Raw genomic sequence first — 17,680 nt, 5'->3', positions numbered from 1 at the left:
TACCTCTATATTTATTGGCCGCAAATATAATTTTGAAAAATATTTTCAAGAAGGAAAAATGTATAATTGGCGTAATCTATATCTATATAAATATACGAATTGAATTGTGATTTTACTCTATTGTCCTCGTTAATTAGTTGTCATCATTAGTTGTCAACATTAAATTTGTATCATTCTCTTCCTCATCTTTAATTGCTTCCTCATCTTTAATTGGTTATTCTTGTAGTTATTTAATTGACTCTTTCACTCATTTTCATGCATGTATACTTTCTTTTTCACTCACTTTTATATATACATATTTGACCACCTCATTTTTATCATCAAATTGTTGCACAACAGTAAATAATTGTTAAACATCTCAACTTCTTTTTCACAAAAAAAAAAAACATTTCCAGTGACATATGTTATAGTACCTACAGTTATTTGTATTCTGAAATTTACAAACACAATCATACTCACGTATTTTACCATCAAATTAATCTTTCTATGAGAATTGCTTGATGGGCTTGTTTGAATATTCTCGTTCAATTCTTTGGTGGAATATTGATATGATAGATTCATGTTTCATTTTATGTTTTCTACATGTTTGATCGATTATGGTTGTTAGTTGATGAAAATGAAAATTTAAAATTAGAATAGTAGTTTGATTTCTGAAGTTGAAAACTTACATACACATATGATATTAAAGTTGTGTGTTTTAAAAGTAGATATCTTCTGTTCGTATGATTTTTATCATTCGAACAATCTACTCTAGAAACGATGTCATCTTCATTAATTGAAATTTTACGCCGATGATTTATTATTGTATCTTTTTATGTAAAACTGCATAACACAAATTATCACAATTTTTTTTTATTCTTTTAATCTTTCTTTAAAAATTTCCGAATTATACACTCCACAATAATTACATAAAAAATGGAAAAAAACAATAATTAGTTTATTTAATCAATTTGATTAAAATACTACTTCAACCAGTTTTTCATAAAAAACATTCAATTATAATTTGATAATTAACATTTCTACAATAAAATATCAACTAAATCAGATCGACCAAATTATTTTTCCCTCAACAAATTTGATGTTCAAACTAATTTATATTATTTTTATTTAACATAGAGTACGATCATTTAAAATTATCTTATATTACCATTTTTTGTCTCATAAACGTTGAACCACTGTTAAAAAATTAATAATTGATTTTTCATTTAATTATCTTACATATAAATTAATTTATATATGAAACACAAAAAGTGATAAAAAATTTTAAATTTTGAGTTAGCAAAAAAATTTCTATGTGAAAAATATTTTAGGTGCAACATATTTATTTTTTGTTTTCATTATGAAAACCAGATACGACATAGTTCAAAATATATCAGCAAGTCACTGATTTTGATATAGGGGTGTTAACTTTTAATGTGACTCGAAAAAACCATAAATCCAAACTGAAAAAATTGAAAAGAAATTGAACCAAAATGAGATGCAAATCATTTTTTTATTCGCATATAAATATTAAAAATAAAGTTTATATTGTTCAAGTAGGAATATATTTGTCAAAACTAAACCAACAAAATAATAAAATTTAATTAGATAATAAATAATTTCATTTTATTTTTGTAATATTATATATTTCATATGAAAATAATTAGCCTTTATATTTCTTTTTCGTTTTTGATAATTATTAGTTTTTATATTTCTAAGTTTTACTATAACTAAAATATATATATATATATATATATATATATATATATATATATATATATATATATATACCGCAAAACGATGTAAAAACATAATTCCATCATCAGAGTAATAAAAAATATTATTTCTCAGCATATGCTCATTTCTTTAACTTTGAAAAAAATTAAAGCAGACATATATAAGTTTACTTATGCCTCAAATTTAATATTCATACTCACGTATTTTACCATCAAATTAATCTTTTTTACTTTTTTTTTTTTGCAAAAAACAGGGTACAATGATTAATGGATTGATTTTCTCAAATTTCAATGAAAATATATTTTCGCAAGTTATTGGAAACCAATAAGTGGTATACAATATACAACCCTCTTGTCACATGCATAGACTCCATATATTCAAATGTCAACCCCAAATTTGAGCTGAATTTACAAAAAAAATACCATAGTTTCAGAGCTATCTCGGGTGCTAAAGATGTCACACCTAACATTTAAATTAAAGGGATTTGACGAACTCGTCAATATCATGAATGCAAAAGAAGTTCTGCGTAAATAAATAATTTTTCCAACTGAAAATAGAAGTCATATTGATATTTATAACACCAATGAAATGTGTATAGATGTGATCGGTATACCAAATAAAGTCATGTCATTAAGCAATTTCGCCAGACTAGATAAAACAGAAGGTCAAATGAGACAAGTTATGCTTCTCAACATGAGGTAAATTTAAATAAAAAAATTCCACATATAAACATGCATATCTTAAAAGTTGTAACATATAAAATATTTTGTTTATAATGGAAACTATTTCTGTCACTACGTGGGACGACTTGGCAATACACGAAGGGCAATTGATGAAGCGCATTGAGTCTGAACATCCTATTATTGAATTTTCCAATCTGACTATGCAAATCTTTCTCAGTATGTTATAAAACAAACCTTCTTTCTTCATTTTTTAAATGTATTTTTTATAGCAAAAATGACTAATATGTGGTGTAAATTGAAAAAATGAAACAGATGCACAACATTTACAAACTACGCCTACAACTGCAATGATTCTTAACTCACTATGTGATATCACCAAAGAAATACAAACATGATACGTATTTCTGAATTTCTAACTCTTCGTATTTGTGAGTTATACATTTCATTGTATAAATTGTATGAACTTACTTATTTATTCACAAAAATTATTCTAGCATGACAACTTTCTTTTTAAATATATAAAATGATGTTAGAAACTAGATAAAAACAGTGGACATTTTGTTATTTATAATATATGAATGCTTAAAGACTATTATTTATAATAAATTTGTAGGTTGGATGCAGATAAAAAACAAGATAAATTAAAAGAACTTTGGGTTACGAAGACACTCACAGACGCCAAACAAGTGACATTAGATGATGTAACAAAAAAACGAGCTATGTTGACGGAGATATTGCATTTACTGTTTATGAATCTTAATAGTTTTAATTACTAAAATGATACAAAACAAAAACCAGATAATTTGCTCATGCTAAATATTAAAAGTTTTAACAACTAACATTCAAACTAAACCAAGATTCGAAATGCTTCTTATTTTTACATAGAACAACTACTATTTGATACGGAGCAAGATAAAGGAAATCGAAAACAAAGCTACTCCATGGTATGAAGCATGTGATCATTGTTTCCAAGATGCTACAAAAACAAACAACAAAGCAAGTTGTGCCAATTGCATCAACTATCCAATTAAGATCATTCCAAGGTAATAAAAAATACCAATACCCAACCCAAGTTTTAGATCACGGTAAAAAAAAAAGAGATGATCACTTCTTTACTTTTTTATGTTGCATGTATAGAATAACAATCACAATTGAAGATGTGAATGAGACGGTAAGAATAACATTATTTGGAAAAGTTGCATCATATTTTGTTGGATGTTCTATTGAAGATTTCATTCAAATTCATGATCAGGTATAAGAAAAACAAACAAATGATTTTATATCTACATAAATAGAATATTTAGATTTTCAATCTAACAATAAAAATTTTCGATGCAAAATTTACCAAATAACCCATATAAAGATTTGCTAATTAAGTCAACCAAGCTCCACACATTCTTATTCAAGTTGGATAATTCAGTAGAAATACGTGATGACCGATGGGGTGTTAAAGATTGTGACAAAATCTATTGAGATACATGACAATTATCCAACAACAAATGTCAATATCAAGAAATGGAGATCTCGGAAGATTATCAAGCAAACTAAACAAAGCAATGTACCGCCAAAGGTAGAAAAGTCAAATGAATTAAGCATCAACAAAAAATAAAGATACATGAAGATGAAGATGAAATAGAGATTCGAGATGACGAACCAATTGCCGCCTACAAAAAAAGAGCTAAGAAGATAAAAATCGATGGGTACAAAAATATTTCAGGGGTTTTTAAATCAAAGACAAGAAAATGTGATGATTTTATTTATTACCAAATAACTATTTATTAATCTATTAATAGTTATTCTTATTGCAAAAATAATTCCAACATATTTAAATAAGATTATCATATACAAATTATCTTTATTTCTCTACGTGCACAAAATTAAACCTTGAAATAGTGAACTTTTTTTTGCAATTTGTGACTCATTTGTTTTTCATTTTCAAAGAGCACACGGTTCCTGGCATTCCAAACTTGATAAATGCAAACTGGTAGTGCGGTGGATCTCATCTTTGTTAACGTAGAGTTACCCATGTAGTTAACACGGAATGCCTTCAAAATTGTGTTGGCTGAACCCATAAGTTTCCTCATTCCAAGTCACTCTTGAATCTTTTCAAATCAGCTTTGTTACCTCGCAGTGGAAGAATAAATGTGATACTGATTCATCCTCCATGTTGCATAAAACACATTTTTTTTTGCTGATCGAACCAACTCTCAAGTGTTATTGTTGCATTTCAAACGACCCCTGCCGCACAACAATTCATCACGGATTTTCAATAATTGCTTAATCAGTGGTGACTCATCCTTGTGTCATCTCCCATGAGTTCGGCGAACCTATTTAACACACAATGAACCAGCCTGTTTGTGCATCTTCCAAAGTGTCTTTAGAGAGAATCCAAGATCGAGATTATCTATGGTCCTTATGTTATTATTCTTCTATTATCAGTCAAATGAGAGTATTGAAATTGCATGCAAATCGGTGTGATGGAATTGACTTATATTGTCAGCGCTTCTGGTTTGGTGAATATTGCCTCCCTTATTCCTATGCATGCAATTTTACTTAAAATAAGGTGAAAAATGGTCACAAATCACTGGAAGTAGACAGTTTTTTACTTACTTGAGTAAAGACAGAATATGTGAAATTTAGGTTTAGCATTATTAGATGGAGACAATGGTTTAGGCAGATGATGCCGGAGTTATTTGTAAGTGAGAGCTTTAAATATCTAAGATCATTTTTTTGGAACAATTGAGGGGTTGATATAGATGTATTACATAGAATACAAGCAGAATAGTTAAAATGGAGGACATTAAGCAGACAAAAACACACTTTGACCTTGGAAGATGGAGACCAAACAATACTTGGTTAACTAAAATAAAAACATGACAAAGTTCATTTAAATATAGATGATGGTATAGCAGGAGATAGAGTACAATGAAGAATGATGATTCATACAGCCTACTCCACTTAATGGGATTAAAGGCTTGTTGTTGTAAAGTGAAAAATGGTTGTAACTTCTTTCTCTCTCACTCCTTAATTTTTCCTTGGTTTTTCCGCATTTCATGTCTTGGGCTGTAATTTGCAATTATTGTATTTATTTGTTTCCTTTTGTTTTGTCCATAATTTATACTTGTTTCAATTTACTTTGTGTGCGGGATTCTTAACTTTTTCCTTTCCATTTTCATGGTGAGAAATGGCTTAGATAGGGAGGGGGGATGTGTCTATTTGTGATGGTATGGTGTACTGCTTATTGTCTTAGTCTTCACATCTCTTTTTTCCTTGTTCTTAATATCCATTCTTGTTGCCTTGTATGAGTGTCAGATTAATAACTAATAAACAATTCATATAAAGCGATAAGAGACATTTCAATGTAAAGATATTCAGCAGTCACGAAAATCATAAATGCAGGTTTTGAAATGGATTTCTAAAATAATTTCTCCCAAACTTCTGCAAATATTTTTGCCACTGATTATAATTCAATTTAATTTAGGTATTATCAAAAACTTTCTAAGGTCGTGAAACTAACAAGAGCTTGTCGGTCAGATCGATTATGCAGGATACAAAAGGTTATTCATTTTCTAAAAGCAGCCAATTATTTATCCAGGTAGGAAAACATGCGACTCAAGTTTGATATGAAGACTACAGTACCAAAACGTGCTGATAAAATTAGACAAGACTACAGTATGCATCTTCGAGGAAGTACAATAATTTATGAAATGTTACGGATCTATTTTAATAGCACAAATATAACGACAAACCAGTGGTCAGTTCAAGTGGTGTTAGTTTCCCATGGGCACAAGCAGCAAGGGCAGCATCAAGAACAAAGGGAACTGCTTCCAGAATATCACAAGCAGGTAATTTATGACACAGAAATGAATCATCAGTTCCAGATGCAGATGAGCTGCTGCTTCCAGAGGTAGGAGTCAGCGGTTGACAGCCTCTGTTTATTCTCTTGAACATCATGTTTAGCAGCGCCTCAACAATCTGATGAACAAGATTTCCATGCACCAGAGCAGAAAGAATAGAGGCAATGCATTCCTGATTCTGTCGGTACCACAGCTTTAGTTTTGGAAAAGAATCCATGAATATGGGATCGGTGGAAGACGGGTGATCCAAACTTGACAGCCTTTATTCTTTAGTTGCTCTCCTGTGACTACGCCTCTAACCCTGGCTGCCCTTGTGAGCCTCACAATAACCTATACAACTCGACAAATCTACTCGGCGTTTTCTAAATTTGGTTGGCCCGGCCTTGAGTAACCTTGGCATCTGTTGCCCCTGGCCTTGTATGCCAATAATAGCTGCTTTATGGACTCAAAAGGTAAAGCGCTGGAGTGACTTTCTTGTCTTCTCTGCAGCACAGACGGTCTTCCACCACGATAGTGATGCTGTCGTCCAACTCCTGAAAGTATACTTTACAAGCATTACAGCAGTACTTGGGTTAAATTCTTCTTCAGTATCAAGCAACAGTTGTGTTGGTGCTCTTCTCGGTCATGGCTTTGGTTCCCACTTTGCCGGTGGATTATCTGCAGTCGCTCCTGGAGTGCTATATTTACGAGTTCATCAGTCAGTGAGAAATGTCGTGTTTATCACAGAAGAAATTATCTCTCTTCTGACTCTCACAGTCAAAGATATTCTGAATTATGGTTTACCAAAGGAAAAATAGAACTCGAGAAAACCAAGTACAGCTCGAAGTATGGCTTGGTTTCTCTTGCATCTTCAATACCCAAGTGAAGACTGCAGCTTCTCTGGTTTGGGTTACCGCGGTCCAAATTTGGTTCGAATTTTGATCGATGAAACTCTACCCTCATGGCTAATATCCTCGATTCTTGGGTCAGAATCGAGCAGTGAGAAATCAGGGGGTATGATTGCTATGATGGTTGGTCATGCTCTTGCATATTTCACCGTATATACAGGTAACAGGTATATTTGCATGGGGAGTGGACTTGACATCACCCGCGTCCGAGAGACGACCTAAGGTTCTTGAAAAGCACTTAGAATTCCTGGCAAGTGCCTTTGATGGAAAAATATCACTCGGCTGCTATAAGGCTACTTATAGAGCAAATGTCACCAGATGCATAAGTTTGATGGTTAGCTGCACCCCTGTTTGGATGCTGGAAGTCGATGTCGAAGTCGTAAATAGAGTTAGCAGTGGATTAAAACATTGAAATGAGGAAGACTTGGCGCTGTCCCTTCTAGGAATTAGTGGGATTGGTGCTATGGGTGCTGCTGCTGAGATGATAGTAGGAACAGGATTTTGAATTTTGTTCTGTTAGAATCATGCTATCTTCGGATTTTTTATATACTTGGATTGGATTGGATTGGATATATCGAGTATATTTGTTCACGACTAGAATTTGTTATACATGCACATTCACGTTGATTAGATCCACTATTTGATTCTTTTCATAAAATGGAGAGATGCTATTTTTCTATTTACTCATATCATCACTACTTTAAAATTAACATCTACTTGATATTAACTTATTTTTTCCGCAAGTACTACCTTTTAATTTTTTCTATTTAACCTACTATTTTAGAGACAAAAATGTGTGCTACTTGCATTTTGTCTTTAAATCCATTTCCATTTTATCATAGCTAATTTCTAAATTTGTATGAAAACTCATATAATTGAGTCACATAAGACGTGAGATAGAACTCTAATATAAAACAGACCACATGAAGTAGTATATTGTAAAACATATGCAGCCTTGTTATGTGACAAATAGAGGGCAGGTATATTTTGCCCTCAAAAGGTGGCCAAAATTACATAATTTGTATCATTATTTTGTGCAGGGTTGTTTTCTACTTACGTTATCACTGTGCAAATTCTTCTCGATAGTTTTCTGTCTCGGTGTGAAAAATACAATAAAGAACGTCTAACCAAAAACATTATTTAAATAAGTTGTTACAGTAGAAATTTTGCTTTCAAATTAATTTTGCTACTATGAGTATTGATTTAACAGCAAATCCCATTTTTAGACCCTCTCTAAACTTCAAAAAGGGCATGTAAAAAAGAATTTTCACACCAATTTTAATATAAAAAAATTTCTTTTTTTTGCAAAGAATGAATATTTGCAAGCAAGAAGTTCATGACAAATAAGAAGTGACTTCTTCTAATATAACCTCAGGAGTTACGCCACCAGAACAAGCTTTACTACTCTTGCGTGAGTTTCTCTTTGTAGAAACAAGTGGATTATTCTCTTCATCATCAATAGCCGCCGGTCTATCGATTTCGATACCTTTGAAAACCGGATGCACATAAGCATCTTGCAAGAATGCTTTCAAGTTGAGGTTCGGCTCTGTTGCCTTTTCTAACGTGTCCTTCACCATTGCATCCTGCTCGTTTTAATTGTATGATTTTGAATTCTTTTCTTTATTATATTCTATAGTACTGTTAATAGGATGGCTACTAACCTGTAGTGGGAACTTGACGAATGCTGACTCGAATCGTCCCTTGCAGAAGCGGTGAAACCAGATGGTCATGATAGGCAGAACTAGCAGAATTGGAGTTGATTTAGCAAAACTTTTTGTACTTAAAAGTCCCATAAGCAAAAGTTGTGATATTATTAGTCCTATAATCACACGAAGGTGCACATCTGGCCAAAACGCAGCGCCACTCTCATATTTCTGATCATAAACATTGATGATCTGCAAAAACAAGAACCATAATAAAGATCTGGTTGTTTTTTAAAACTAGATGACTTTGTAGATGTAAGAAGGATGACAGATTACACAAACCTGGTGGCGAAATATGACGTAAGAAAAGGCAAAGAATATGATGATGAAAGGTAAAATAAGAGGTGTGATGACTGAGTATACGAGTCCCAACAAGAAATATAGCTGTATACGAGGTTCTGATGTGGCGACATTTATAGAACCAGGTTCCATTGCCAGTTCCCTGTCTTTTTCTGTTTTCACCAAGAATGAATTCTTCACGTGGAACATTATTAAAGGAACCAGTCTAAGAACCTCTGCAGCTATGCCGGCCCAACCATCGACCATAATATAGGTTATAAAAAAAGTGGCTTTCATTGGAATTGCAACTCCCACTGTTTTTGGAATCCTGCAAGAAAAGAAAAAACTTAAATCAGCACTCAAGAAATGATAATTTCTCGTGTTGAATTTTAACAAGACAGCATACTCTGATGGGGACTGATTAAGGAACTTTTGGAGCTGCTCGAAAGCTGCGCCAGTGATGATACTTCCAAAGAACACGTTGACAAGTACAAATATATGGTACTTCCCAGCTGATGTTCTATCCAACAATGAAAGGGACGTATGACCTTCTATTTTAGACATCGTCATTAGAATTGTTGGAAGAAGAATCAGAAATATTTTCAATGCAATTCCAGGAAGAAAGCCTTGAACAATAGACTTGATCCCATCCCTACAAAAAAAGTCAGTATGTCAAATGTTGCTTTTACCGAATAAAGACCTACTTCAAGAAAGACCAGTCACGTTCACTACCTTTCAATCAACGGTTTCAAGAATGGGAGGACCTTTTCGATGCCATCAATGCTGGCCATGGATTGAACAACGGCAATAGGAATCATGAAAAAGAACGTGAGACCAAACAACGTAACAGCCATTAGCAGTTTTTTGACGGCGAGTTGAACGTATGGTATTGCAACATTATCCCAATAAACATCTCTTGGTTCAGGAGCCCATTCTGTAAGCCAAACTGTTGGATTGCTCGTTTGCTGAGTTTGAGCACAAACAGCTGCAGCCCATCGGGATTTAAATGAAACAAATGCTGCAGGAACTATGGCCTTGGGGTCACTCATGACCCTTTCCCTTTCAACAGCTTCCTGAATCCACACAAAAGATTTTAGAAATATGGAAAAGAAGCAGACTATAGGACCAATTGCTGGACGTACCAGTACAACTGAAATTTTTAAATCATACAACATTTCAGTGACACGTTTAGGTTTTTATGTCCATTATGCAGCCACGCTCACAGCAGGACGAGCAAATAGCAAAAAAGTGCAATGGATTGAGCTCAAAAAGGGGTGGCCCCATCAATCCTTCTGATAGAAAGATTAACTGCCTTTTTGTTAGTTCTTTACAATGATACTTTTATCTTAACTCGTGAACATACCCGTTACTTCATTTCGTAATGAGAAATAAACAACATAGCAGCTTTGCAAATTGAAAATGCAACGGAGAGCATGACCAAGATTGGGAAAACTAGAAATTTGCAGATGGATAAGAAAATGTAGCACCGATACAAGTTTTAACTTAGAATTGAAAATTCAGACGTGCATTTGCAGTGTTAAAAAGCTTACTGCTTCATTTATACTCTGAACTTGTTCTGTATAGTAATCTATGCAATCCACTGACTTTCCCCAAAGACCCCAAAAGCCTGTCTATAAAAATTAAAAGTCAGACTAGCAAGTACATATCTTAAAATGAAAATATTCCATTGAACAAAACCAATATCGAAGGAACAAAAACCTTGGTTCGGGGCCTCTTCTTGGGATTTCTATCGTGTCGTGTTTTATAATAAGTAAGCCAATTGAGTAAACTCTGCTTCTTCTCCACTAATTTAGCCAGTTTTTTTGCATTATACACCACCTGAAATTCGATTTTAGACAGAATAGAAAAAAACTTTGCAGCTAAGTTCATTTCCCCTTCTGGTCTTTTTTCAACATAAACACGAACCTGATGTGTGAGATAATGATCCGGATGATTCACGCAGAAGAAATGCTCGACGTGCTCGCTCACTGATTCATCAGGATCCGGAGGAATATTTCTCACGAGGACCTCAAATTAAATATGTATTCATAATACCAACATATGAAATATTGAATCACGAAAAAAGAGGAAGATGTTTTGCTTTGCACACTTACAGTGAATTGATCCGGACGACGACTTTCAGAAGCTAGGAATTGTAATCTCTTACTGGATATGATACTATATTCTTTGTAAAGGGCGTAGCATGTCCAAAATGTGAATATATAAGCCATAATTATGTGTGCCAAAAACCTGAATAAAAAAACTAGAAAAACATCAAGAAACTCTATTTACTTTCACCAGTGAATATTTGGATACATAATTCTTGGAGATATAATAACCATTATTCGCAAGGGCTGCTGCCTAAATCAGAGAACTTCGCTAATCTAAGATTTGAAAATGCACCTCATTTAAATATCAGAAAACGAGGAAAAACGACTCCAACACTTACCTCAAAGACCCCGGAGGAACATTGGATATCGAAAGCTTGTCAATATCACTAAATGTTAAATCAGTGATATCCTCCAGTGTTTTCCCAGTCCAATTCACAGGCACCAATACAGCAAAAGAAAGTACAGCTATTGGGACAAAAATCTTCAATCTGCATTCAAGATTTTTCACCACAGTTATAGACAAGCGACATGAAAAACATAGGAATAAGCATGGTTCCTGCATATATACTCACCCGAGAAGATAAATCCTAACATATACAGCAGAATCGAGCCCCGCGTGATCAATCAGCTCAGGCTCGGGCATTCTTAATGCAGCTGGCATCCAATTCAAAAACTTAAGATATGTTTTGAAGTCCAAGTTCACAAACTTTTTCACCGACGGGCCTGAGGACTTGGGGCTTGATCTTATACCCTTCTTGTACCATTTTGGGAAGTATACTCTATCGTTGAACGGCTGAAGGCGTAAAACCGCAAAGGCCAGAAGAAATGCCAATGCCGAGAGAAGGTTGATAGCTGCTGATACTGCAATGTCTTGAACACTAGCCATATTCTTCTACGAAGAATATTGTTATTCAACTGCGAGTTAAAACGAAAAGACCACGCGTAATTAATAATAACCAAACAAAAGAACTTCATTATTGGTTCACGGGGAAATTTTCCCGCTTCTCACGCATAATCTTTGTCTGGACAAGGAAAATATATCTGAAAAATCAAGAAACGAGAACTACTCCGGACATAGAAAGTTTAGTAAGAAAGAAGAATGATCTTTCTGATAAAATATTGAAAGAATCGAACAAAAAACCGAGATGAAATCAAAAAAATTCAAAAGGAAGAATCGTTTTTGTTACCTTTTATTTCCTCGAAAGACCAGAAAAACAGAGCCGCCAAACAAGGGTGGGAAATGCCCCGTATCTCCTCGCCAATCAACCGGATTCGATGAAAGAATCCCAATCGGATGAATTTAGGGTTCTTCCTGTGATGAAAATTCGGGGGATGAATTGGCGGAGGCGGCAAGAAGATCTGGACGGCCAACTGATCATTGGTTTTGCGAGTTTTCTTGTTATGGACAGTTAACGTTAAACGATCCTACGTTGGGACAACAAATTTCGAATCCTTTAAATGACGAAAATACCCCGCGGGATCCACAAAACTCCCGACATAGAATCAGTCATTAAATAGGATTCACAAAACTGGATGAGTATGTTAGAATCGGCCCATTTAAATATAATAGTATAATTGTTTCTTTTTATTTCCTTCTAATCCACCGTTGTTCACCAAATATATTACTTTTTTTTTTCATCCTTTTAAAACATTCATTGAATAAATAAAAAAAATAAAATATTTTTCGTTAAATACGCGCGTGCGCACACACATAATCGACTCTAAATTCAAATTTTATGCTATATGTAAATATAAATAGATTAAAAAATGTCAATATCTATTAACATTTTTAATCTATTTATATTCCTGATTTCGTCGTGGGATGATCCTCTTATACAAATGGAATATATCCACCGTAGCTGTTGGACAATATATCACACATTTGAATATGGCTATGTTGTTAATATGTGAAAGTCTATGAATGTCTCCACGTGGCCTAAAGTGGATACATAACCAATGTTGTGAAATATTTCGTCACCAAGAGTATACCATTTTGCTTGTTGGGGAACAATAATGATAGAAAAACTATACTTCTGGATTAATATTATAATTGTTGCTTGATTTGTTCTCTTGAAATTAAATGAGTGTAGAGATTACTTGAGAACGAGCCGAGCGCTTAACATCTTCTGTTTTCATATATGATCAAAATCGCAAACATATAAGACCAAAAATGTAATACTTTTGCATAATATTATTGCTGAACAATTGAACTCATAGTATCTCCGTAATTATACACACAAACATTCTAGTATTTTTTTGGACTTTGTTATCCACTCTGTTGAGAGCATACACCTTGCGTGAATTAATGCTTGAAGCACCACTTGTATCAAGAGCTCATTACACATTTAATGGGAACCCACACCTCATTCGTTTAAGTCTATGGGCAGAGCCGTACCTGTGGTTCACAGAGCCTGAGGTGATATGTTAAAAAAAATCTTGTTGTTATAAATAACCGTAAAGCTCAGTTTGCAAATTAAAAATAACCAAATAATAGATATAAGGAAAATATAATTTACGAGTTATATATTTATATTTTTGCGATTTTTTTCTTCGTGCGCCACAACATCAACATGACTCTAACGTAATGCAGTGTCATATGAATAATTATATTGGAAAAAGATTGAAATTGGCAAAAATTTTAAGATATGTTGCTAAAATTGAAATTTATCAATATAAAATATCCAAATACAAAATGATAAATATAATGAACCAATATTGTAAAAATATATGATTTATTTTAAATAATAAATATAATATTTTATTCAAGAAAATAAAAATAAAGATATGTAAAATAGGTAAGTATCATAATTTTTTGTGTTTTATTTTTTGAAATGTGTCCAACTACATAAATTTAAGAAAAGAGGTCAAATAATCGACAAGTAAAATATAAAAGTTTAACACACGAGTTGACACAAGATAAAATAATCAATATATTGGACAAACATTACCATTTTATGCATACAAAATTTTTAAAAATTTAATTAATGAGCCGTGTAGTTTTATTGTTTGAGCTCTACATAATTTGATTAAATCATCAATGAACATAATCATCATATTTAATCATGTTTTCAATAGGGTCAATGTCCAATTTTTTTTTAAATGTCCAATTCACATACTATTTAGGTGCAGACCTCAACAACATGAGATTTTTTTTTGGGCCCCTCTGATGGTCAGGCCCTGAGGCGATGGCCTCTCTCGCCTCGCAATAGGTACGGCTCTGTCTATGGGGATTTCATTTCAATGGAGGTCATTGCATACTTAAAATGATTCGTACCAATGTTATAAACTCATTATTTTTCTAGTATATTTTTAATGTGGTATTTTGATTACATTACCAAAAAAATAAATTTTAATATTTTAGAAAAAAATTGGCAATTTATTTACAAAATCAAATTTTATACAACAGATACATCTACAAGAAATCTGACCTATCGCGACGCATTGCACATTCAACGTCGTCATATAGTATCATTTGGCGACGCATAATGTGTTCAACGTCGCTGAAATATTGAATAGTATGCATCCATTTTCCCACCTTTATTTTGGGTTATTTGGCGACTTGACAAAGTTAATGTGTCACGAAATGTAAGCATTTGGCGACATAGAGCACATTCAACGTCGATGACACGTGGCGGGAAATTTTCTCTTCTACGTTCTGGGTCCTTTGGCAACATGACTCAGTTAAAGCATCGCAGAAAGATAACCCTAGAACGTCGCAAAACTGATAAATCATTCCACGACGCGTAACAAAAGTCGCCGAAAATTTGTGGTGGGAAAAGATATTTAATTGGAACATTTCGCGACGCCTCGTACACTCCACGTCGCTAAAACGTTGAGCGTCCTTTCGCATCGCGACGCATTATCCTTTGTGCGTCGCCAAATAGCTTTTATATAGTTATATACAAAATTATAATTTTTTTTATTATGTTTATATTATTTATTATAAGTATTTTCATTCTCCCACCATTCTCACCCAATTTTCCGCGCCTCATAGAATCCCCAAATCTCCCCCGCCTCATAGAATCTCAAATCAACATCATCGTTCCTTTTTTCCTATCGGGAAGTGGCTTCAATTGAAATATTTTCAGAAAGCTGTTGTTAATCGGAAGAGGCAGGGCGGGAATTCATCGACATCGACTCTGTTGAGGTGAAGAAAGCATCTTAATTCAAGTAACCCAATCTTTGATGGTCAATTCTTAAACATTTTGATTGAGTAGATGCAAATATTGTACCATAGCATTCTTCGGGTCTACTTATGCAGTTTTAAATTTTGGCTTCTTCTTGAAGACAACAACCTTTAATGTATGAATAAATTGAAACAAATCCATGGTTGGATACGAATTTCTGTTGAAGTTTTCCATCGAATAAATTATTATGTTTTTGTCGAGTGTTTTGATTTGATTAGTAAGAAAATATAACAATATATTAAGAGAGTGCATTTTTTATTGTTCTGTGTGTATTCTTGATTCTTGATTATGTATTTGTTATTGCTCTGTGTGTATCAGTGAAATTCTTAACGTCCATATTTGATTCTCTCGTAATTATGAAATTAAAAATAGTCAATCAGGTTTCACATCCTCACAATGTTTAATTATTGCACAATTAAATATTATATTATTGGCTACCTAATATACCATACTTTGGTTCTTCTTGTTAAAAATGAGGCAACTTCAGTTAGATTCTTGAGAAAATTACAACTCTCTGGTATGGTGTATACTTGACAAATGCTAGATGACAAATAATCATTTTATTTTTGTTTGAAAAAAACTATTAATTTATTGATTTGAGTCAATATTAAGCTAATTACTTTTGATTAAGAGGATAGCACATGTGCTTTCATATGTCAAGATTTCATGATTGACTTCTGGCCGAGTTGGTTGCTCTCTTCTAAGGGCACTAGATTTGCTGCAAAATCCCTCAAGCCAAGCAAACATGGAAACTTAGAAAAAGAAAGAATTTGTATGAAACTAAGCATATTACAACATTTACATGTATGAGTTCTCTGGATAAGATCATCAAGCTCAATCTTGACTGCAAGATAGGTTGTTTCCATTTCTCCACAGTTTTATGTCTCCCCATTTGCCACCCATGCTCATGTTCATCACACTTACTTCCCTTGCATTTCTTTAACTCTTCATTTCTTTGTACTTGTTAATTGTCATATATTTGGGACTGATCTTTCAAATCTTAATTTGTTTTTTCTAATTGTTTATTGTGAAAAAATTTCAATTTACGGCATTTTTTTTCTTAATTTCTATGTGACCTTTGTATTATATATTGAACTAGAATATATGTCCCAATCCTGTGGCGGGAGAGCTTCCGAGCGTGATCGACATCTTTGAGCAATTGTTTCACAAAGAATGAAAATGGAAGAATGATTGAGCAACATAAAAATATGTAAGTATATTTTACTATTTCTTTAGGGGAGCCATGAATACTAATTGTTTTGTTTGTGACATATCAATTTTTCCCTCTCGATGTATATGTATCTTGGTTTTCTTATGTTCATTGGTTTATATATTTTCTGGGTTTTGTTATTGGTGTTTTTGAGTGTCATTCCTTCGAATAGCTTGTTTATTTTATACTTTTGGCTTTTTTGGCTTGGTCAAGCTTCTTTGCTTGGATAAGAGAGAATAATGGATTGAAACCGGTTGCAAATAATTGCTGATTTTGTCGAATATTGGATCTTGGACGTCAAAATGCTTTATTGTTTAGTATTAGAACATATTTTCTTTTCTTCCATTATATTTTTAGTAACAATGGTGATGATCATGATTATTGTTTATGCTTATAATTGTTCTTCATATGTGATTTTAATGAATTTTAGGAAAAATTATGCATAAAATAATTAGCAAATATAGACTACAGACTATATGTGAACAATAACAAAAATATGATGCATTATTGCAACACTTGTAACAGGTCATTCTCGATTTCTGTTTCCAGCCTCCACCGACAGGCTCTTCGACTTGATCTCCTCCATTGCTTTCCTCGCCTCCGACAACGACTATGTAGTTTTTTTTATTTATTTTGCAACATTATCTAATTAGTGTTTGAGGAATTTTGTTTTTGGCAATTATTTGATTAGTTTGTTTATTTTTTTAAAAAAATATTTGATTATTGAATAGTAAATTGTACATCTATTAAATTTTGTTATATATAATTATTTTATTTGATATTCATATTTAATAGACAAAAATAACATCGATGACAGATTTTGGCAATGCTTTTATAGTGACGGCAAATGAGGATGAATAAAAAATAGAAAAATAGGTAATGCTAAGGGCGTTGCTAAATATCTAATATCTTTAGTGACGAGGTTTTCGCGTCGCCAAATAATTACAATAATATAGAAAAATTGAATCAAAAAATATATTTCGCGACGCAAGGAAGTCGTCGCCACATGATAATACCTTTTGGCGACATGTGCGTTCAGCGTCGCGA

General features: G+C 33.0%; 1 protein-coding gene, 1 long non-coding RNA gene and 1 pseudogene across 2 annotated transcripts; 2 read left to right on the top strand and 1 right to left on the bottom strand.

Annotated features, from left to right (window-relative positions):
- Window positions 1-6,594: 6,594 nt before the first annotated feature.
- LOC142537139 (mediator of RNA polymerase II transcription subunit 33B-like) lies at window positions 6,595-7,725 on the top strand (annotated as a pseudogene).
- A 742-nt stretch (window positions 7,726-8,467) lies between these two features.
- Window positions 8,468-12,634, bottom strand: LOC142523239 (hyperosmolality-gated Ca2+ permeable channel 1.7-like). Its single transcript, XM_075626948.1, has 12 exons — window positions 12,424-12,634; window positions 11,809-12,151; window positions 11,575-11,724; window positions 11,240-11,375; window positions 11,052-11,153; window positions 10,845-10,964; window positions 10,676-10,756; window positions 9,858-10,198; window positions 9,532-9,777; window positions 9,129-9,453; window positions 8,805-9,038; window positions 8,468-8,726 (listed from the first exon to the last, which is right to left on the bottom strand). The coding sequence occupies exons 2-12, from the start codon at window positions 12,120-12,122 to the stop codon at window positions 8,478-8,480; spliced, it is 2,298 nt and encodes a 765-aa protein (XP_075483063.1). The 5' UTR covers window positions 12,123-12,151; window positions 12,424-12,634; the 3' UTR covers window positions 8,468-8,477.
- A 2,562-nt stretch (window positions 12,635-15,196) lies between these two features.
- Window positions 15,197-17,368, top strand: LOC142537231 (uncharacterized). The gene is made up of 4 exons (XR_012818502.1): window positions 15,197-15,383; window positions 16,057-16,278; window positions 16,523-16,633; window positions 17,159-17,368. It is a non-coding gene; the product is annotated as an uncharacterized LOC142537231 (long non-coding RNA).
- Window positions 17,369-17,680: the final 312 nt, after the last annotated feature.

Source organism: Primulina tabacum, chromosome 2, assembly GCF_025594145.1.
Source record: "Primulina tabacum isolate GXHZ01 chromosome 2, ASM2559414v2, whole genome shotgun sequence".
In the NCBI taxonomy this organism is placed as follows: domain Eukaryota; kingdom Viridiplantae; phylum Streptophyta; class Magnoliopsida; order Lamiales; family Gesneriaceae; genus Primulina; species Primulina tabacum.
Note: the sequence above shows the minus strand (reverse complement) of the source record. Positions and strands in the feature narration are given on the sequence as shown.

Bases quoted from the DNA above. Each gene is read 5' to 3' on its own strand.
- LOC142523239 (XM_075626948.1), bottom strand. From the start codon at position 12,122: ATGGCTAGTGTTCAAGACATTGCAGTATCAGCAGCTATCAACCTTCTC. The intron at 10,757-10,844 runs GTTTTTGTTCCT...TAATTTTTATAG, and splicing joins AGAAGAGGCCCCGAACCAAG to ACAGGCTTTTGGGGTCTTTG. The intron at 9,039-9,128 runs GTTTGTGTAATC...TTGTTTTTGCAG, and splicing joins ACGTCATATTTCGCCACCAG to ATCATCAATGTTTATGATCA.